This window comes from Manis pentadactyla, chromosome 2, assembly GCF_030020395.1.
Source record: "Manis pentadactyla isolate mManPen7 chromosome 2, mManPen7.hap1, whole genome shotgun sequence".
NCBI lineage: Eukaryota > Metazoa > Chordata > Mammalia > Pholidota > Manidae > Manis > Manis pentadactyla.
The window spans coordinates 174,437,367-174,460,740 of NC_080020.1; the positions used below are offsets into that span (position 1 = coordinate 174,437,367).

General features: G+C 35.5%; 1 protein-coding gene across 5 annotated transcripts in view; it reads left to right on the plus strand.

Annotated features, from left to right (window-relative positions):
• Window positions 1-23,374, plus strand: part of EXOC6B (exocyst complex component 6B) — a 649,953-nt gene that overhangs the window by 106,875 nt on the left and 519,704 nt on the right. For all 5 annotated transcript variants that reach the window (XM_036908371.2, XM_057497096.1, XM_057497097.1 and 2 more), the window contains one exon: window positions 12,480-12,684. In XM_036908371.2, the coding sequence (XP_036764266.2) occupies window positions 12,480-12,684 (205 nt within the window). The remainder of the gene's footprint in view (window positions 1-12,479; window positions 12,685-23,374) is intronic.

The following is a 23,374-nucleotide window of genomic DNA, read 5'->3' on the forward strand; positions in this document are numbered from 1 at the left end:
GGCATTTGTTGGTTCTGGGGATACAACTGTGAACAAACCAGACAAAACTATCTGCTCTTATGGGGCTTAGGTGCTAGTGGAAAGTTTATTTTCTTTATGTAAATAGATAATATTATTCACTTATTTTAATTGCTCTATAGTAGTCCTTGTATGAATAATCTACATTTCCCCCTCTCAATTCCAGGGGTTTGTATAAGTGCAATTCACCAATATTTGTAGTTGAACCTTCTTTTGGCATATAGTAGGATTGTATTTCCTGGCTCCTTTGGTCTGTGTGACTGATTCTGGCTAAGTGTGAGAAATGATGTGTTACATTTGGACTTAATAGTTAATTTCCAGTCATGTCCCTTTGGAGCTCTGTGTTCCCTTAGTCATGACAAATGGTGACTTTCAAGATTTTGGTCGAATCCCTCTAACTGCAATGAGCAGAACTTCGCTGCCAACCTGTTACGGATGTATAGCATGAGTTAAGTTATAAATCTTTGTTTTAAGCCTTGGTGACTTTTGGGTTTGTTGTTACTACAGGATAAGTATCCAGACTGATTTTATGAGGGACATTTGGTATATTTCTAGTTGTTTGCTATGCAGACAATAGTGCAGTAAATATGCTTGTTCATGTCTCTTTGGGCGCACATTCAAGGTTTCTTGAGAACAGTGCTCTTCAAATGTTGCTGTATATATACAAGTCAGATGGAAATTTGTTTAAATGTAGATTCTGATTCAATGGGTCTGGATTAATTCCTGAGATTCTGCATTTTCTACCAAGCTTCCAGGTGATGTCATTCTGCTGGTCTAGGGCTTATACCTAGAAGGAGATTAGGAGGATCAAAGAAAGGGTATGCATGTCTTGATCTTACTAGGTAGTGCTCTCCAAAGTGATTTGCTGATTTAGACTCCGACAGCATTTTATAGGAGGTCCTGTTACTCCACTCTTTGGTAACATCCAGGTGGTTACGCTTTTTCGTTTTTGCCAGTATGATGATTGTGAAATAGTAGATCATTGTAGTGATATTTCATTTCTTTGATTACTGGTGAGGTTGGGTTTTGGATATTTGGGTTTTCTTTCATGTATTTTGACCATTTTTCTCTTAGGTTGTTTGTTGTTCTTTCATTTATAAGAATTCATTATATACTTTGAATACCTTTTCCTGCTATGTCCTGCAAATATTTTCTTCCAATGCATGGCTTTTCTGTTAACTTTGTACAGTTAGTATTTTTTGTTGTATAGTAGTTCAGATGTTATAATAGTCACATTTATTTTGTGGTCTTTAAAAATTTTTAGATATTCTCAAGTTCAGTGTACATAACTGTCTCTTTCTTGACCCAGTAGAAAGTAGGTTGTGAACATGATGCCCCATCATCCCCATATACTGAAGTGTGATTTTCTACAAATAAAGACACCCTCCTATGCAGTCACAATGCAACAGAGAATAAAATTTAATGTAGTAGATTAGTTAGCAACTAAATATCATACCCAGTTCAGATTTTGCCAATTGTCTGAATCATATTCTTCATAGCAAAAGAATACACTCTAAGTAAAGTGCTATATTTAGTGGTCATGTCTCTTTAGTCTTCTTCAATCTGGAACCATCCTCAGCCTTTTCCTTGACTTTCGTAACCATGTCACTTTCAAAGTTTACAGGCCAGTTATTTAGAATGCCTCTCTATTTGGCTTTGTTGGATATTTCCTCATTATTAGATTGTTACGTTTCTTTGACTGAAATATCACAAAAGAGGTGCTGTGTTCTCATTGCATCATATGAGGTAGCAAATAAATTGGATTTATCCTATCACTGTACTCACTTTGATGACTTAAGATGTGTTTTTCAGATTTTTCCATTGTTAAGTTGCTCTTTTTCCCTTTGTCATTAAAATTTTTGTGGTTAAGTATTTCATAGTTATATAAACTCATCATTTTTCATCAAGTTTTCAATTTATTTTTTTATGTCAGAATGAACTCATGGTTTCTTATTTTTCTTAATGCATCATCATCCATTAGTATAATTTATTTGCTCAAATTATCCTGACTGGTGCCATTGGAGCCCCTTCATTTTGGCTTCTGTGTCTTCTTAACATATCTCCGTAATTCTTTGAGTACTTTCTTACTAGCAGAAAGAATCATTTTTCAGGTTTATCTTGTACTTGACTGCTACAGCCTTGGAATTGGCCATTTCTCTAATAAGAAATGATGGTTCTTTTGGTGGCGAATGTGATTTAGAAGCCAAGATCTGTGTGTCTGGTGTGCTCATTACTGTTTAGTCACTTGGATCCCATTACTCTTAGTATATTTACTTATTGGATCAATTCCCCTCGTGAAGCTAATCACTTATCATTACTGTCGTTGTAACTCTTTACCCTGCTAATGTGCCAATACCACACACGGAGTTGCCCTCCTCTGTGTCACCCTCCTTACTCCACTTGGCTCTAATACTCTGTGGCATGTTTCTGTCCTTTGATGCCCTCTCATCCCTGCTTGGCTCTGACACTCCCTGTGAGGCTGCCTTCCTATAAGACATCTTATATCACTGGGCCCCTTGCACCCTGTGCTGGTCCATCTTTTCCTCCACCAACCAATATGGATACTCTCATTTTTTTTAGGTCTTTTTAAATTTTGTTGTTTTTTTAGTGAACAAGTTTTACATATCTTTTGTTATATTTAACCCTAAATTACTTTATTTATTATTTATTATTATTTTTGATTAATTTTATTTTTTTAATTTTTTAATTTTGATATCATTAATGTACAATTACTTGAACATTATGGTTACTAGACTACCCCCATTATCAAGTCACCCCCACATACCCCATTACAGTCACTGTCCATCAGTGTAGTAAGATGCTATAGAATCACTACTTGTTTTCTCTTATATACTGCCTTTCCCATGTACCCCCGCCTCCAGCTACATTATGTGTGCTAATCATAATGCCCTGTTTTCCCCCTTATCTCTCCCTTCCCACCCATCCTCTCCAGTCCCTTTCCCTTTGGTAACTGTTAGTCCATTCTTGGGTTCTGTGAGTCTGCTGCTGTTTTGTTCCTACAGTTTTTTCTTTGTTCTTATACACCACAGATGAGTGAAATCATTTGATACTTGTCTTTTTCTGCCTGACTTACTTCGTTGAGCATAATACCCTCTAGCTCCATCCATGTTGTTGCAAATGGTAGGATTTGTTTTCTTCTTATGGCTGAATAATATTCCATTGTGTGTATGTACCACATCTTTATCCATTCATCTACTGATGGATGCTTAGGTTGCTTCCATATCTTGGCTATTGTAAATAGTGCTGTGCTAAACATAGGGGTGCATATGTCTCTTTCAAACTGGGCTCCTGCATTCTTAGGGTAAATTCCTAGGAGTGGAATTTCTGGGTTAGATGGTATTTCTATTTTGAGTTTTTTGAGGAACCTCCATACTGCTTTCCACAAAGGTTCACATTCCCACTAGCAGTGTAGGAGGGTTCCCCTTTCTCCACATCCTCGCCAACATTTGTTGTTGTTTGTCTTTTGGATGTTGGCCATCCTAACTGGTGTGAGGTGATATCTCATTGTGGTTTTAATTTGCATTTCTCAGATGATTAGCAATATGGAGCATCTTTTCATGTGTCTGTTGGCCATCTGAATTTCTTCTTTTGGATAAGTGTCTGTTCAGCTCCTCTGCCCATTTTTTAATTGGATTATTTGCTTTTTGTTTGTTGAGGTGCGTGAGCTCTTTATATAATTTGGATGTCAACCCCTTATCGGATATGTCATTTATGAATATATTCTCCCATACTGTAGGATGCCGTTCTACTGATGGTATCCTTTGCTCTACAGAAGCTTTTTAGTTTGATATAGTCCCAGTTGTTCATTTTTGCTTTTGTTTCCCTTACCCAGGGAGATATGTTCATGAATGCTAAATTATTTTTTGATGCTTATTTTAAATGGTATTGATTTTCAAAGTTCAATTTTCAGTCATTTATTACTAGTACTATTACATTTATTAATAGTAAAAATAGTAAATTTTTGTATATTTATTTTGTATTCTGAAACCCTACTAATGTCACTTACTAATTATAGTACCTTTTTAATATATTCAGTTTGATTTTGTATGTATATGATCATCTTATTTTCAAATAAAACAGTTATATTTCCTTCTCTCCAACTGGGGAGCTTTCTTTTTTCTTTTTTTCTTTTTTTTCTTAATTGAACTGGCTAGAACCTTCAAACACAATGTTAAATAAAGTCATGAGTGGATATCCTGTTCTCCTGTTTCTGATCTTAGGTAGAAAAACTTTCACCATTAAGTAAGATGTTAAATTTAGTTCTTTTGTACATGCCATTTATAAGTTTGAGCAAGTTTCCTTCTATTTCTAGTTCTTGAAAGTTTCTGTCAGGAATGAATATTATTTTTGTCAAATGCTTTGTTTCCTATGTCAGTTGAGATGCTAATGTGGTTTTCTTTTTTAGTTTATTAATATGATAAACTATACTGATTGATTACCAAATGTTAAAGCGAAGTTGGATAAATAATTCCCACTTGGTCATGGTATATTATCCTTTTTATATGATGCGGTATTTGATTTGCCAAAACTTTGTTGAGGATTTTTACATCTAAGTTCATGAGGAATATTTTCCTATAGTTTTCATGTTTTGTAAAGTCTGTGTCTGATTTTGTGGCACATTAATGCTGGCCTCATAAAATGAGTTGGCAAGTATTCCCTCTTTGATTTTCTGAAAAAATTTGTATGATGTTGGCATTATCTTCCTTAAATATTTGATATCATCTGCCAGTGAAGCCACTTGGATCAGGAGATTTTCTTGTTTCTGGTGAGGAGGTTTTTAACTACAAATTCAATTAAAAAATGAATACAGGGCTGTTTGTATTTTGTATTTCTTGAGTAAATTTTGCTTATTTGTGTCTTTCAAATAATTTGTTCATGTCATCCAAGTTGTTGAACTCATTAGCAAAAACTGTTTAATATTCCCTTATTATTTTAACACACATAGGATCTCTAATGATGCTTTCTTTTTCCTCTTATGTTGATAATTTGTGTTTTCTTTGTGTCTCTCTGTTTATGAATTTTTCTCTGCCTCTGATTGTTCTGGCTAGAAGTTATCAATTCTATACAAATTTTTTCAAAAAAGCATCCTCAGATTTATTGAGTTTTTTCCCTGTTGTTTTTTTCTATTGTCTGTTTTACTGTTTTCATTTATCCTGCTTTTACTTGGGGTTTAATTTGCTCTTTTTTTTACTTTGTAAGGTGGGAGCCTAGAGTATTGATTTTGGCTCTTTATTTTCTGCTGTAGACATTTAAAGCTGTACATTTCACTCTCAGTGCTTTAGCTGCATCTTTGTTTTATGATGATGTGGTTTTTTTCCCATTTATTTCATCTAATTTCTAATTTTCCTTGTGATTAAAAAAAATTAATCCATGATTAATTTTAATGATTATTTACAAGTGAATTGGCTAATTTCAAAATTTTAGGGGATTTTCCAGATTTTTCAAAATTGATTCATAATTTTAATTCACTGTGTCCCTAAATATGAAATGTGTGATTTCAACCTTTTATGCTTATTGAGAATTGTTTTCTAGCCCAGATTATGGTCTATTTCGGTGAAAATTCCATGTACACTTCACAATAATGTGTGTCTTTTGTTGAGTAGAGCATTCTTTAAATGTCATTTAGATAACTTGTTTAAAGTATTGTTTAGGTTTTCTACATCCTAATGTTTTTGTATTTATTTGTCAATTGAAAGAGAAGTGTCGAAATTGCTTGTTATGATTGTGGATTTGCATATGTCTTCTTTCTGTTCTTTCAGTTGTTGCTATGTATATTTTGAAGCTCTCTTATTAGGTGCATATGCAGCATTATTGTATCTTCTTGATGAAATGTCCCATTTATTATTACGGAAGTTTCCATTTTATCCCTGATAATAGTCTTTTTCTGAAACATATGTTGTTTGGTATTAATATTGCCACTGCTGCTTTCTTTCTGTTTAAGCTTTGCATTGCCTATTTTTAAATATCCTTTTGTCTAAAATACTTTAACAGTTAAATTGAGATATAATTTACATACTCTTCAATTCATCCATTTAAAAAGTGCAGTTTATGGTTTTTAGTGTATTCACAGAGTTGTGCAACCATCACCACAATCAATTTTACAATCTTTTATTCTTCCCAAAAGAAACCTTGAGCCTCCTAGCCAACACTACTCAATCTTCTTCTGTCCTCTGTACCTTCTTGCTGATTACTGGAAACTACTAATTTACTTTACATTTCTATAGATTTGCCTTTTCTGGACATTTCGTGTAAGTGGAATCATACAGTATGTGGTTCTTTGTGATTGGCTTCTTTCATTTAACTAATGTTTTCAACATTCAGCCAACATATATCAGCAGTTCATTTCTTGTTATTGCTGAATAATATTCCATTGTATGGTTGTATGACATTTTATTTATCCTTCAGTTGATAAACATTTGATTAACTTTTTGGCTTTTATGAATAGTACTGCTATGAATGGTTGTTTACAGTTTTTGTGTGGATCTATGTTTTCATTTCTATTGGCTATATACCTAGGAAGGGGATTGCTGGATCATGTGGTAACTCTGTGTTTAATCATTTGAGGAAGTACCAGACTGTTCCAAAGCAGCTGTGCCATTTTACCTTTCAACTAGCAGCAAATGGGGATTCTAATTTCTGCACATCCTCATCAATACTTATTATTATCTGTCTTTTTGATTATGGCCATCTTGGGGGGTATGGAATGGTATGTCATTTGATCACCTTTAGTTTTGAAAAACAGTTTTGATAGGTATAGAATTCTAGGTTTATAGTTTCATTAGTTCTTAAGATGTCATTTCTTTGTTTTCTGGCTTATGTAGCTTCTGAGGGACATGTATGTGAACAGTTATGCTTTTGTTCCTCTGTACTTAGTATGCCTTTTCTCTAGCTGTTTTAAAACTTTTGTCCATCATTTGTTGTCAACATTTGTTTTTGATGCACTTGAGTGTAAATATGTGTGCATGCATGCTTGCATGTGTGTATTTATGCTGCTTGTGGTTTGTTTAGCTTCTTGGATTTGTGGGTTTATAATTTTCACAAAATCTGGAACATTTCAAATACTATTTTTCCAAACTTTTTTTGTTCGTTTCTCATCCTCATTCTGGGACTTCAATTATATTTTTGTTGGACAACTTCATATAATCCCTTAGGTGACTTGAGGATCTATTTTTTTTTTCTTTCCTAGCCTTTTTTTCCCTCTGTGCTATGTATGGGATAGATTTTATTGCTGTGTTCAGGTACACTGATCTTTTTCTTTTGTATTGTCTAATCTTCTTTTAATTCCATCCAGTAAAATTTTCATTTCATATAATAAATTTTTCTTGTTTCATTTGTTTTTTTAATGTTTAATTTCTCTTGTTATTTTTGTGTCTTTAAATACCTGTCTGTAGTTCTAATGCCTGTTTTCATGTACTTCTTTGTTTATCACTTCTGGCATATTGGATCTCTTTCTGCAGGCTGATTTTGTCTTTCCCAGTCAATTATTTAGTTCTTATGATGTCTACTATAATTTTTGAATGGGTAGTGGACATTATGTTTCTGAGTATCTGGATTTTTGAGGGCTCTTTTAGAGTGTTGGTCTTTCTTTTGGCCAATAGTTTAGTTGTTTGCAGATCTGTTTGATCTCTTCAAACCCCATTATAAGCTTTGATAGGTCTGCTTTCATTCCAGAGGTAGTCACAGTAGTATATACATCTACTCTGAAAAACTCAAGAATCCCCAAGTACTCTTCACTTTGTCTGTTCCGAGTTCAAATGTTTCTTTGACTTGTCTAAGCTCCTTGAAATATTTATTTTACATGTTCCTCGTGTCTGTCTGTCTCTCCTTACCTCCTTGTCCTTTCTTCCCTCCCCTTTTCTCCCTGTCCATGTGGAATTTCACTTTTCATATGCCTGGTCTAGTACTCAGCAAAGACTCAAGGGAAACTGTGTGAATGTCTGCAGTTCTTTTTATGCATTTCTCTCATTTTTAAAAAATTCTATACAACCTCAAGATGCAACAGCTTTGTTGAACTCATTCCTATCACTATAACTGCTAAGCTGCTGAGCTCTGTTTGGGTTTTCTCTGGCTGTCCATGATGTAGAAATCACCTTCAGGTAGATAACCTGGATAATTCCTAACCTCACCATTTTTGTTTCCCTTGTTTCAGAGATCACAGATCTGTGTTACCTGATACCCACTATCTGAAAGCAGTTTTTAAAAATTATATATTTTAGCCAGTGTTTTACTTTTTAAGAGTGGAAGTTCATGTCTGTTCCTTGTTACTCCTTCATGGCTAGCTAGCTGGTTTTTTTTGTTTTTTTTTTTTAAGCTGTAAATACTGATTATACTGCTAGGTTTTATACTCCCTAAGGAAAGTTATCTGACCATCTTTCTCTCTCTAGCACACAGAAGGGATTAAATATTTGTTAATGATGCTGTTTGATTAGGGAAGGCATTAGTATTCCTGTGGTGAAAACTTTCATTTCATGTTTTTATTATACTCTGAAATCTAGAAATTTTCTTATGGTTAGCTGTGTTCTCCTTTAAAAGATCACTTAGGAGTACTTTAAGAAAATCATCGTGAAAGAAGAGTTCCATACCATGGCAAGAAAGTACCAAAATTTAATTTGCCTAGAATTAACATTCCTCTTCTCATGATAGCAGTCAACCTTGTCTAAGTTATTCTGACCTTAATTATCCCATTTATGGGATTATTTAGACCTTTTTTCCATTTTATTCTTTTTTCATCTTTACTTTTATTTCATATACTTTCTTTCTGCTCCCATCTCTGTTCAGGAGCCTGCATGACAGGAAGAGGGGAAGAACTAGCACACACATGTCACAGTTAGAACATGAACATGCTAGAGAAAGGACAGTGGAGAAATAAGGTGACATACTTGGTTGCCAGGAATCACTGGGTTTTGTACTAATTAGCCTTGAAAAATGTGGAGTTATTTGACAGACCAGATGTTTTCCGCATGCAGCCATGTGTCTCATCAGTGAATGTGCCTTGTCTCCGCAGGCCACATTGTTAGGTTTTTCTCATTCTATAAACAATGTTCCAAAATATAACTAAACCCCAAAGTGTGTTTATCTTTTTGGCTTAATTTCTGGCTTTCTATCCATTCTAAAGTTTCTCTCTAGAGGAATTGCATTTTATTGCACATAGCTCTTCGTACCTAATTGTAGTATAAACACTATTCTGTTTACACTAAACCATGTGAATTGTACTGTTTTTGAGTCTGTAAAATTTTAATAAGAACAACCATCTCAGATTAATCTGTATTTGTACTTTTATTTCTAATAAAAAAACTTAGGGGGAAATAAACCTTTCTTCCATTTATTTGGACTAAGACTTTGATTTTTGGAACAAATGAGGGGAAAAAAAAAAAGGCACACCTAAACAAGTAAAAACCATCCCTAGTCTTCAGTGTTTGTGGTACTAAGAAGAGCTTAAGTATCTACTGGTGAAATTCATTCTTAAAATCTAAAATAAGAGCTGTAAGTCTTATTTATAGGATCAAAACTGAGTTTTTCCTCTACTAAATATGTCATGAGAAATGGGGAAGTTAAGAAATTAAAAACATGAAGAAGAAAATTTTCACCCAAAATGTTGCTATCCAAAGGAAAAATAGATCATGGTTAGTGTTTTTATGTATATATTCTTGAGTCATTTTCTACATACTTAATGTATGTTTGTTTATGTCCATTTAGTGATACATATATATGCATAGGTCAGCACATAACTTATATATCTATACATATCTTTAATTTTGAAAAACATACTGATTATACTTGTAAGTTCTATTTTTTGAAAAAATTTTTACTCAACAATAGTGTAAACATCTTGCTATTTTATTAGTCTTTTACTACATGGGTATATCATAATGTGTTTACTAATTCCTTATTACCAGGAAGCTAGATTACTTTATTTGCTAGAATAAATAACTGCAGTTCAAGAGGCTTATACATGTTTTTGTACATCTAATATTTTTTTTGGAAATGCAGCTGTGTACTTATTTTGGTACAATTCTTCATCGAAAATGTATATTATTAATGTAAATTTGTTTATTAGCAGACTGTTTATTCTCATTTATTGAAACCACTGATAATAATACCCATTATCTCTTAAGAAAGTGTTGGCAGTTTGAGTGACAAAAGTATGTTTTTGATTTACATTTCTTCACCTATCAGTTTACCTCTTTTTCTTATTATGTTGGTCTTTTTTTTGGTTCTTTTGTGACTTCTTCTTTGCTTTCAGGAAAAAACCTCAAGTTTATATGTAATCTTTACCAGGTTGTTTCTTTTTTTTTTTAATGTTCTTTTTAGGTATAACTTATTTTGTATTTACCTACTTAGCCTTATCAATGTTAGTTTTATTTGTTCTGTGCTTATGGAAGCTTTCCTAGTATCAGATAAGTATTGTCCCTTTTATTATTGAAAATGTCCTTTCATTACCAGCAGTATTTGTTATCTTAATATCTATTGTATCTGATATGTTAATATAGCCATTCCAGTCCTTTTATGGTTACTTTTTGCCTGGTGTATCTTATTTTATCTTTTATTTTTAACCTGTTTGTGTCTTTGAATCTAAAGTGTGTTTAACATATAGTTGGATAATGCTTTTTAAAATCCTGTATGACAGGTCTGCTTTTTGATTGCCTTTTAAAATCCTGTATGACAGGTCTACTTATCTGATATGTAGGAAAGCTTCCATAAGCACAGAACAAATGCTTAATATTTATATTTAATGCAATTATTGGTACAGTTAGATTTGGTGTCTGTTTTTTGTTTTTCATGTCTTTGTTGTTCTTATTCATCCTTTACTCCCTTTTTTGTGTTAAGTATTTCATAGTGTAGTACTTTAATTCCTCTGTTGATTTTTTTTAAACATAGTTTACAGTTATTTTCTTAGAGGTTGCTCTATGGGTTATAATATAAATCTTCTTTACATAGTAAATGATATAGTTTTGATATAATATTTAGTAGTTGTTTTGCTTCAACTTAGTTCTATTTCTTTCCTTCCTTCTCTTTTGTGCTGTTATTGTCATATATATCTACATATTTATAAATCCAACAGTTCAGTGTTATATTCATTGTTTTTAAAAATCTGATCTTTTAACAAAATTAAAAGAAGAGAAAAATGTATTTATTCATTCTTTTATATTTAGCTTGTGTTTTATTTCCTATGTGCTTCATTTTATTCCTGTGAATTCAAGTTTCTGTCTACTCTCTCTCATTTCCTTTCTCCTTTTTTACTTCTTGTAAGGCAGATCTGCTAGCAAGAAATTCTCTGTCTTTGCTTATCTGGGAATGTATTTTATTTTTATTTTTAAAAGCTAGTCATGAGCTAATGACTGGTTGGAGGTTATGCTCCAGCAAAGTTGAGTCAGTAAGATTTCTGCCCTTTGTCAGTGGAATTGTTTGTGGGGCACCAGGTGCATTAAAAATGCAGGTAGTTTTCAAGTTTGTCCTAACTTTTACTTTCCTCCAGGCCTTTAGTGTATGTGCTGGTAGCCTCATAGTCAGCCAGGGATGTATGGAATGCTTAGGCCCTTTTGAATGTCCCTTGCATGTGTGCATAGCCTCCCATTCAGCTAGGGATGTGCAGAGAACTGTCAGGCCCTTCTGTGAGTCTCCTGTTTCCAGGACTTCCTTGTTAACTCTTTGGTTAGCCCTCCAATCTGCCTTTTGTCCCAATGCAGACTAACTGTAGGCCAATAAGTAGAGCTGGAGGTTTTCCCTATTTTATTTTGATTTATTTTTTTGCTGAGTTTGCTTCTTTTCCTAACAGCACCACTCCAAATCATGTCAGCTCCTAATGGCAGGGAGGCTGCTGGTTTTCATGACAAGCCATGACCAGTGACTGGGGGTAGGGGGTAGGGGGCTGGGAAGGAATGGAAATGAAGTGGGTGATGGAGGTAGCCCCAGGCAAGAACACCACAGAGTTCCACTGTTCTGCAGTTTTTGTGAATAAACACTTCTCAATTTGTTGTTCTCCTTTGGTCAGTTTCCAGAGCTCTGAAATGTTTTTTTGGGACAGTTTTGTCTAGTTAACATTTGTTTTTTGGGTAGAAGATTTGCTAAGCTCTTACTGTGCCATAGTTGGAAGTTTAGCTGTGGTTACTTTATTTTATAGTATGACTGATTTTTTTTGGCATTGATATGATGATCATTTTGTATCCTCTTATTCTTTGTGTAATGAATTTCATTGATAGATTTTCTGTTTACTGTATTCTTGGGATAAAGTCTTTTTGATTATAATCAAGTCCTTTAATGCCTATATTAATTTTTAATAATTTGATATTTTCCCATTGATGTTTTTATTGAAATATAATACTGGATTTGTCTTAATGTACAGTTAAAACTAATTCAGGCAAGAAATTTTACCTGAAGAATATATCTGTGGCTGTAAAGGAGGCTGAGTTGAGCTAAAGGTGATATAATTCCTTTTATAGGCATTATCCAGCACTGAAAACTCTGGAACATCTAGAGCATACCTATCTGCCTCAAGTAAGCCACTACCGATTCTGCAAGGTGATGGTGGACAACATCCCGAAGCTTCGAGAAGAAATTAAGGATGTTTCTATGTCTGATCTCAAAGACTTTCTGGAGAGTATTCGCAAACATTCAGACAAAATTGGAGAGACTGCCATGAAGCAAGTAGGTCTTGGGTTTATAATAGGTGACCACTGACTTTGCAAGTATTCTGTTAAGCATAGGTTTCTTTTTGCTAAGTATCTGAATTGTTTCTTATCATTTTAGGGAAGTCCTTCATCTTTATGGGAACACATGACTCAAAAATGTTTTATTTTCTCAGCAGAACAATGCATTATTTATTAGTATGTTGTTTTGCTCTGTGAATGTTCAGTAAATATTGATTGTGATGGTTTATTTTGGGGCTTTGAAGAGGTTTTTTAAATTTCTTGAATACTTTCCTTGGCTTTGGATATGATTTGAAGTCCAAGATTTTTAAAAGGTCTGTTTCTACTTTATGAGCTAAATTATGCTGCAGGTACCTTTGGTTGATTATTTACTGTGTAAGCAAGATGTCATGTTATATGTGAGTACTTATTTCTGTAATTGTCATTTCTGACATCAATGGGTATCAACGAAAAAAGGCATATTGGGAAATGCTGTGACTTATGATCCCCGAAAGGCATTTATTTACAGCTTACAAGTTAACAAATGTGTTAAAAGTATTTGGATTTTTTTCCTTTCAGTATCTTCATCTCTAAGTAATGAAATCATACTGAATGTCCGGATTTCTTTTGTCATTATGAATAAAGGCAGTAGTGACTTGCAGTACTACTTGCTTTTTTGAAATTTAAGTCACATTGATTTTATTAAAATTTCTCAGTATGCAATATAATATTGTAGCCTACAGCAGTAAATAGAAGATTCAGTTGCTTGTGGAAAGTGTTGTTTGGTTCTGTAGACAACTGTGTTATTGAATAAGCGATTTGTAGTTCTGTCTTTGGGGAAGAAGGGAGTAGGCCGTATTTTGGGTCTCAGCTATCCTTGGTCATCTTTTAGATGTCTATTTGGTTCTGCCAAACAGATCTGCCTGTTGGGAATCCCTTTCCTAAAAGAATATGGATAGTCTTTTCCCTTTCTTTTAAATTGTGTCAGTGTTATACTTTACAAAGTGGAAAGTTTAAAACTAGTTGATGATAAGCCTGATGGAAAGAATTATGTTATTTTTTTTCAGTGGTAAAGAAACAAAATTAATCATTGAAAATATACCTTTGTGCTGCTGAGCGTATGTTTTGAGTTTAGGAATGAAGGTATTTTATAAGACATGTCTTTACTGTGGTTGATGAATTTATCCTAAACTTCCAAAATAAAAGAGAGCTAAGTACAAATCCTCTGTGGAGGCTTCCTTTTTTAAAGTTGTTTTTCTAGGGCTTTGCTTGAGAGATTAATTTTACTTCCTTTTGGTCAAAGAAGAGTCAATGAAGAATATTACTTCATTTAATGTGAGATTATCTGGTCTCACCCCTTAATTACCTGAAGAAATTAAGGCCCATAACATGAAGTAACTTGCTCAAGTTCAGACAGCTTATAAAGGTCAGTTCCTATTTTTGAGATTTGAGGATAGATTGAGGTGAATTTGTCTAGAATGACACTCAATCTGTGTAAACTATTAGCTGTTTGCTACATTTTTGTCATATAAAGAAATGATGAAGATGCCTTTTGTGAAATCAGGACTTTTAATTAACCAATAACCTTCATTCTTCCTATACAAATTTGCATCTCAGGTATAGCTCTTTTTGCATGTATTTTTATCCTGTGCTATGTTATATATAAGATTCTTGAATAAAGGTATCTTACACGTTTTTGAATCTTCTGTATTACCTAACAAGTAAGGAAAGTAGGAGGGAGAGAAACTATCACATATTTTGTAATGGTAGGTGTTCAAGAAATATTTGTTTGAATTCATGGGTGTTGGAAAAAGAGGGAGAGGAGATGGTTTATTCTTGCGTCAAGTCCAGAATGATGTTTCTTCACGATGGTGATTTAAGGGACTCTTTCCATTATGTGGCCCTGACAATTTTAATATGGTTCTGAAGATGGCTACAGAAGGGGAAAGACCAAAGAGTATTGCATGTGGGAAGGTTTTTAAGAGCTAGGCATGGACATAACGCATTATTACTTCCACTCACATTTCATTGGCCAGAACTTAATTATAAGGCCATACTGACCTGAAAGGGAGGCTGGGAAATATAATTTTGCTTTATCCCTAGGAGGCGAAGGGCACAGGTTTAGTGAAGAGTAACCAGTCTCTGGCACTGTCTACCTTTTTGGTCATCAAAATGTCTTTCACTCTTCCTCCCATACATAAAACACACTTGCCCCTCCCCTGTGGAGCGCAGCCCAATGATCCCATCTAGTCACTACATCCACCTCAAAGTCTAGTTCGTTGTCTTCCAGTCTAGGGATGCCCGACACTGTCCATCAGATCCAGAGGTGTCTCTTCACGGGCTGGTGACCAGGTACTAAGATGACAAGTTATCTGCACCTGTGTCCTCTCCCATCCCCAATGTACAATGAGGAAGCTTCCATTTAGAAAGAACTCCTATTTAGAATAAAACCTCCATTTAGAAAAGGGAAGAACGGGAGAAGCGCCGTCTTTCCTGCTTCATAGCAAATCTTGTAATCGCTCTGGGCCGTCCCTGAGAAATCCTTGTGCCCTTGGTTGTGGGGGAACCTCCCTGCTTAGATGTTGACTCTTCAGAAAAAACTCCATTGCCCATTGTTCTCTGGGGCTCCTGGCTGCTTTTTTTTTTTTTTTTTTTTTTTTTTTTTTTTGCTGTGTATGCTTCTGAAGTGCATTCTGGGTAATATACCTTCCTTAGAAAATCTCTTTCTCGATATAGATATCTGTCTGTCTATCTACTTCTACATTTATACTTATAGCCACATCTATTTCTCTATACACATTTCACTGCCTGCCTTCTGTAAGTTTAGGGGCCCACAGGTTGTTTTAAGGCTCTGAACAATCAAAGGTTTATTTAGTCCAGTTTTGTAGTTTTTTTGCATTATAGTTACCTCAAAATTTAGTAGGCCTCTTGATATGTTTGTTTCCAGTAGGTTCTATGTGGACGCTTACCCAATGCTCTTTTCTAAATATAATTTTCAGGAATGATTTTTTTCTTTTCCCGTTTGGGGCAGTAGTGGAGTTGGGGGAACATTGCCCTTGTCTTGTGCCTCTTTCCTACTTCAGTGGCCCTACTCTGAGGTTACATGAAATAATGGGTAGGAAAACCATACCTGAATCTGAATTTTTGCCTAAGGATTGACTCGCTTTATTCAACTAGAAGTTTTTAGACCTTATTGCTCAAACCTTTACCATTCCTTTCTCTTACTGTTTGGGATCTTTTTGTGTGTGGTTTGCTAACCTCCTGAGGCCCAAATTTCTGGACTTTTTCTACTCCCTATAATTTCAGTTTGCAAATCAGCAAATTCTTTTCTGTGCTCATCTCTTTTATGTAATACCTTGCTAAAAGCAGAAAGTAAATGCCAATAATATGTGCTGTAACTCTGACTCTCTACTCACATATTTACATGCTTCAGGCCCACTAGGCATGTGGTGTGCCTTCTTACTTATTACAGGTTCCAGTTTTACCAGTTATTTTGCCACAGTATTACAGGGCTCTCCAGGCTTTTGACTTGTTAAGTATATATTCTTGTTGCTGACCACCTGACCTTAAACCAGTGCCATTTATTTTAGTCTTTTTTGTTGTTGTTACAGCAACACCATTCTTCCAATACCACTTTCTATTCTCCTTAAATAATGCTGCCAGTTATAATAGCTAAGCTACAAAGTCTCACCGTAGAAGTCTTATTTTTGCCCATGCAGAGTCCAAAATGAATGTTCCTGGTGGGGTAGCTCTTTTTCAAGTGACCACCAAGGGGTCCAGGACTCTTCCAACTTGTGGTTCAGTCACTTCAACATGTGGTTTTTAATGTTACAATTGGCGGAGGGCTTATGCGGAAGTAATTCCTGGACGGTCTCATAAGTGATACGTATAGCTGCCAACATGACGCTGGCCATAACTCAGACACTGCAAGCTGGAAATACAGTCTATCTTTTTAACCAGGAGGAAGAGGAAGTAGGCTTGGTGAATAGCGAGCTAGTCTCTGCTACAACCTGCTATTATACAGTTTAGAAAAATACATATCTATAATGTCTGTTGCCTTTTTTCTTTCCAATATCGTCTTTTTGATATTCCGCCCTCCATATGTCTGTCTTCTAATATTTTTAGCATTGTCAATTCTGCTATTCAGAACCTTATCATCATTACTATTTTTAGTTCAGCAACCATGGTTTGGTTTTAAGATTTTTTTCTTGCCTTTTAAAAACAATTCTAAGTAGACTTCTTTAGAATCAAATGAGAAAACAGATTTGAAAGTCTTAGTTAATATTGATAGTTGGTCTGGGCTCATCTAGAAATGATATAGGTGATTGTGCTTTTTCTTGGTGGACATCTCCGTTTTTCTTCTTCCACCCACCATACCTGAGTTGTTGCGTTGATCTGTGGGTGGGCCCTGTCTTTGCTCCAGTGAAATAATGGAGTAATTGGTAAATTGGCATCTCTTTGGGATATACCAGCCAAAACAAACTGCCAGAAGGGCTCCGCCCTATTTAAGCTTTAAGGAACAATTTAAGCTCTGAACTTTTATCTGAGCTTATAATCTCAAACTGTCTGATGTCCAATTTTATCAAAAGAATACATTTCTGTTTTTGAGGGTGATCTGAAAGATATGTAGTTTATCCATTCCTCTGTGTTCAGAGTGTTATATTGTTTCTGGATAAAGCTTCATCAGTAGGAACCTCTTTGCTCTGATTGCTTGTAGTAGGAAGAATTCTAAGATGGCCCCCAGGATTCCTGCCCTCTAGTGTGTTCATACTGTAAAATCTCCTTGCCTTGAGTGTGTGGCCTGATCTAATCAGGTTAACTTTAAAAGAAAGTCTGGAAGTCAGATATAGAAATTAGAAAGATTCAAAGCTGCAGCAGATACTTTACTGTTGGTCTCAAAGAAACAACTGCCATGTTTTGGAGAGGGCTAGGTGGCAGGGAACTGTAGGCAACCTCCAGTTACTGAGAGCTGTCCTTGACTGATAGCCAGCAGGAAAATGGGGATCTGAGTCCTTTAACCACAAGGAACTGAATTCTGTGTACAACGTGAATGAACTTAGAAGAGAACTGTGAGCTCAAGATGAGACCATGGCCCTGACACCATGACTTCATCATGGTGAGACCCTGAGCAGACCCATCAAAAATACTCAAACTCCTGACCCTTGAAAACTAAGATAATAACTGGGTGATTTTTAAGCCACTAAGTTTGTAGTAATTTGTTGCACAGCAATAAAAACTTAATACACTCTAGTATTTTGGTCTTGAATAGAAATTGCTCTTTACTAAATTGTACATTTTTGTTTTGCCTTTAAATGTAGGAAGAAATGGTATGGTCTGGTTTAAAATGGTGTCAACTTAAAAGTTTCTCAGTCTCTCACCTGTCTTCCAGTATACCTGGGAAGCTGCAGCAAAGTAAGAAAATGTACAAGTATGGAAACTAGGATAGTTCAATTATTCAGCAAAACTTGAGGAGGAATTTTCAAAGTTGTCCATTCTACTGTTTATTTCTGTAAGTTAAGCCATCTTGTTTTTATTTTCAAAAAAATCTTTCATGTTCTCATATATATTTTTTTAACGTGGTATTTGATTGAAAGCATTTAGTGAACACAGCCGTGGGTTCTGCTGTGGGAAATAGAGCCATCTTTAAAAACAGGTAGAAAAACTCCCTTTTATCCTATTCCATATTCTATGTTGATCTTGCAGAATGCTTCCAAAGTACTGTGCATATCTTATTTTGGAATTGTCATTTTTAGCTTGAAGTGACTTTATAAAAAATGTCTAAAAGAAGCTTTTTGTTAATTGTCTACTGTTTTCTAGTTTTCCTTTTGAAATTGATATCTGTAATTCATTTGTTATGGAATTGATTTGTGCAGGAGGGAAGTTCTCTATTTCTTATTTTGATTAGTTTGCCTTAGGCTTTGTGGGGCTAAATAACATTTCTAATGTAAACATTCTCAGTTAGGTTGATTTCTATGTGAGGCCCTGTAACAAAGGGAAGGATTTATTTACTTTTAAAATTCTAACTTAGCTTTAGCAAATTGTGTGGGTTATACAACTGATACTTAGAAAAGGAACTGGTTGCCCATAAAAGAAATTAAAGGCTCCCAGGCATTCTTCCTTTAGTAACTGATTTTAAAGAAACTGACCCTTGGTGAGATGAGTTGTTACCATGGTCCTTTCAACCCTTGACTTTCTTAGGTTAAGTATTGACTAGAGCAAAACATCCTCTTTCATTTATTGTGTAGAACATGTTTTGATTTAGGTCTGGCACAGTACTATCAACTGAGTTCACACAGGCCATGCAATGACTGTCAAGTAAAAGTGATATTCTGTTTTGTGTTGGATGCTATGCAAAACTTCCACAGAATATGGCCTTTGGAGTCAAAAAAGTTGTGCTCATTTGAGGTGTTCACGGGTTTACTTTATATTCTCTTTTCTTTTTAATTTTGGTATTAATGTATTTGTACTACTTTTTGCTCCTTGTACTTTGATAGTATAGAAGGCCTGGGGATAAGGTGGGGGAATGTGAGAGCTATTTTATAGAGATTCTTGAAGTCTGCAGCTATCAGAATAGTTTACGATAGAGTACAATTTCAGAAAGAATCTGAAAAGGATAGTAAGAATTTAGTTTATTGTTAAGTAGTATGATAGTTAACAGAATAGACATTGGAGTTTGGATTAGACTCCTGGATTTGCCATTTGCTAGCTATATGACAATGAGCAAATTACCAAACATCACGTTTAATCTTTACAACTCTATAAAGTTGGAATTTTTAATTTTCTTTTCAAAGGTGTGAAAACATTTAGGGAAATCAAGTACTTAGCTCAGCCTCAGGCATATAATAAATGTTAAATTAAAAAAAAACGACTATTCTAGGTGAATAGTAAGTGTGAATAGGCTCTAAGAATGTGAAGAAGATAATAAGGGGTTAAACTTGAGGTACTTAAATACTTATTTTTTTTTTTTTTTTTTTTTTTTTAGATAATTATTTTTTATTGAAGGGTAGTTGACACACAGTATTACATTACATTAGTTTCAGGTGTACAACACAGTGATTCAACATTTATATACATGATAATTCTAAGTACCAGCTATCACCATACCAAGTTGTTACAATATTTTGACTATATTCCTTATGCTATACATTACATCCCGGTTGCTTATTTATTTTACAATTGGAAGTGTGTACTTTTTCTTGGTTGTTGTTGTTAGGGCATCTCTCATTTTTATTGATCAAATGGTTGTTAACAACAATAAAATTCTGTATAGGGGAGTCAATGCTCAATGCACAATCATTAATCCACCCCAAGCCTAATTTTCGTCAGTCTCCAATCTTCCGAAGCATAACGAACAAGTTCTTACATGGAGAACAAATTCTTACATAGTGAATAAGTTACATGGTGAACAGTACAAGGGCAGTCATCACAGAAACTTTTGGTTTTGCTCATGCATTATGAACTATAAACAGTCAGTTCAAATATGAATACACATTTGATTTTTATACTTGATTTATATGTGGATACCACATTTCTCTCTTTATTATTTTTAATAAGATGCTGAAGTGGTAGGTAGATACAACATAAAGGTAGAAAACATAGTTTAGTGTTGTAAGAGAGCAAATGTAGATGATCAGGTGTGTGCCTGTAGACTATGTGTTAATCCAAGCTAGACAAGGGCAACAAAACATCCACATATACAGAAGATTTCTCTCAGTACAGGGGGGGTGAGGTTCTAAGCCTCACCTCCGTTGATCCCCAATCTCCCACCTGATGACCCCCCAGCGACCGTGCCTGTCCTAGGCTGTTCCTCCCTTGAGGAATCTTACCCGTCTCTGGCCAACCAGTCATCTTCCGGGGCCACACAGGGAAATGTTAAGTTGGTAAGTGAGAGAGAAGCCTCATTGTTTGAAATGGTTAGCTTTTTATTTCTTTGCATATTTATGCCCTGTGGCTTCTATGCCCAGCATTTGTCCTGAGGTATCTTTACCACTTGGAGGAGCCATGATACTCGGTAAATTCGATATGAGGCACGAACTCTATTTAAGAATTCGTTGTAATTAGGAAGGAAGAAGAAAAGCTACAGAAGTAGCAGGCGGGAGAAAACATGGGAAGACTGACCATTTCCTTGACACATCTTCCTGTAGAGTAACTCCAGCATGTATATATTTTAAGCCACTACTCAAACTGCGCACACACATTAACATAATAGGAGTATAGTTACATAACCAAAGCATACCTGCAATTACCAGCCATCTCCAGTGAAACCAAGAAAACCAGTTAGGCACCCCAGGCATTTGTGAAAACTTATCAATGATATGATGGTCATTATCCAACTGAATTTGAACAGTTTGAGAAAAATCAGACAAATTAAAACAACCCATTCCTGGGCACTGTTCACATCCCATATGTTCTTTTAACAGTAAATAGTCTGTAGTTGTAAGATTTTGGAGCGCTACAATTTGCACCTCTCCCAATTCTTGGTTGAGTTCCAACAGTATAGATCCAGTCAAATTTGTTGTTTTACTGTATGCACAGGCCAGCCTAGATATCTCCTTCATTCCCATGGCAAGTCCAGGAGCTGGTGGGATGAGTGCATCTACAGCTGTAGCAGTGCGTGGATCTTTGTTGGGGTTTTTTGATGATCATCTTCTGGCATGAGTCTTCCCGAGAGTGCTGATGTTGGAAGTTCTCTTTCATATCGTTTCTTAGTTCATTTTCGGGGTAGCCAAATTAGGCCTTGATCCTCTGTATAAACACAAACAGACCCCTCGCCCACACTTCTATATGTCCCCTATATTATTGTGTAGAACTCATTAGAGGTCACCACATAGGAACTGCATTTTTTTTTTTTTAATCATTAATCTACACTTACATGACGAATACTTACGAATACTTTGTTTACTAGGCTCTCCCCTATACCAGGTCCCCCCTATATACTCCTTTACAGTCACTGTCCATCAGCGTAGCAACCTGTTGTAGAATCACTACTTGTCTTCTCTGTGTTGTACAGCCCTCCCCTTTCTCCCACCCCGCTATGGATGCTAATCTTAATACCCCCCTACTTCTCCCCCCCTTATCCCTCCCTACCCACCCATCCTCCCCAGTCCCTTTCCCTTTGGTACCTGTTAGTCCATTCTTGAGTTCTGTGATTCTGCTGCTGTTTTGTTCCTTCAGTTTTTCCTTTGTTCTTATATTCCACAGATGAGTGAAATCATTTGGTATTTCTCTTTCTCTGCTTGGCTTGTTTCACTGAGCAAAATACCCTCCAGCTCCATCCATGTTGCTGCAAATGGTTGGATTTGCCCTTTTCTTATGGCTGAGTAGTATTCCATTGTGTATATGTACCACATCTTCTTTATCCATTCATCTATCGATGGACATTTAGGTTGCTTCCAATTCTTGGCTATTGTAAATAGTGCTGCGATAAACATAGGGGTGCACTGATCTTTCTCATACTTGATTGCTGCATTCTTAGGGTAAATTCCTAGGAGTGCAATTCCTGGGTCAAATGGTAAGTCTGTTTTGAGCATTTTGATGTACCTCCATACTGCTTTCCACAATGGTTGAACAAGTTTACATTCCCACCAGCAGTGTAGGAGGGTTCCCCTTTCTCCACAGCCTCGCCAACATTTGTTGTTGTTTGTCTTTTGGATGGCAGCCATCCTTACTGGTGTGAGGTGATACCTCATTGTAGTTTTAATTTGCATTTCTCTGATAATTAGCGATGTGGAGCATCTTTTCATGTGTCTGTTGGCCATCTGTATTTCTTTTTTGGAGAACCGTCTGTTCAGTTCCTTTGCCCATTTTTTAATTGGGTTATTTGTTTTTTGTTTGTTGAGGCGTGTGAGCTCTTTATATATTCTGGACGTCAAGCCTTTATCGGATGTGTCATTTTCAAAGATATTCTCCCATACTGTAGGGTTTCTTTTTGTTCTATTGATGGTGTCTTTTGCTGTACAGAAGCTTTTCAGCTTAATATAGTCCCACTTGTTCATTTTTGCTGTTGTTTTCCTTGCCCGGGGAGATATGTTCAAGAAGAGGTCACTCATGTTTATGTCTAAGAGGTTTGTGCCTATGTTTTCTTCCAAGAGTTTAATGGTTTCATGACTTACATTCAGGTCTTTGATCCATTTTGAGTTTACTTTTGTATATGGGGTTAGACGATGGTCCAGTTTCATTCTCCTACATGTAGCTGTCCAGTTTTGCCAGCACCATCTGTTGAAGAGACTGTCATTTCGCCATTGTATGTCCATGGCTCCTTTATCAAATATTAATTGACCATATATGTCTGAGTTAATGTCTGGATTCTCTAGTCTGTTCCATTGGTCTGTGGCTCTGTTCTTGTGCCAGTACCAAATTGTCTTGATTACTATGGCTTTATAATAGAGCTTGAAGTTGGGGAGTGAGATCCCCCCTACTTTATTCTTCTTTCTCAGGATTGCTTTGGCTATTCGGGGTCTTTGGTGGTTCCATATGAATTTTTGAATTATTTGATCCAGTTCATTGAAGAATGTTGCTGGTAGTTTCATAGGGATTGCATCAAATCTGTATATTGCTTTGGGCAGGATGGCCATTTTGACGATATTAATTCTTCCTAGCCATGAGCATGGGATGCGTTTCCATCTGTTAGTGTCCCCTTTAATTTCTTTTAAGAGTGACTTGTAGTTTTCAGAATATAAGTCTTTCACTTCTTTGGTTAGGTTTATTCC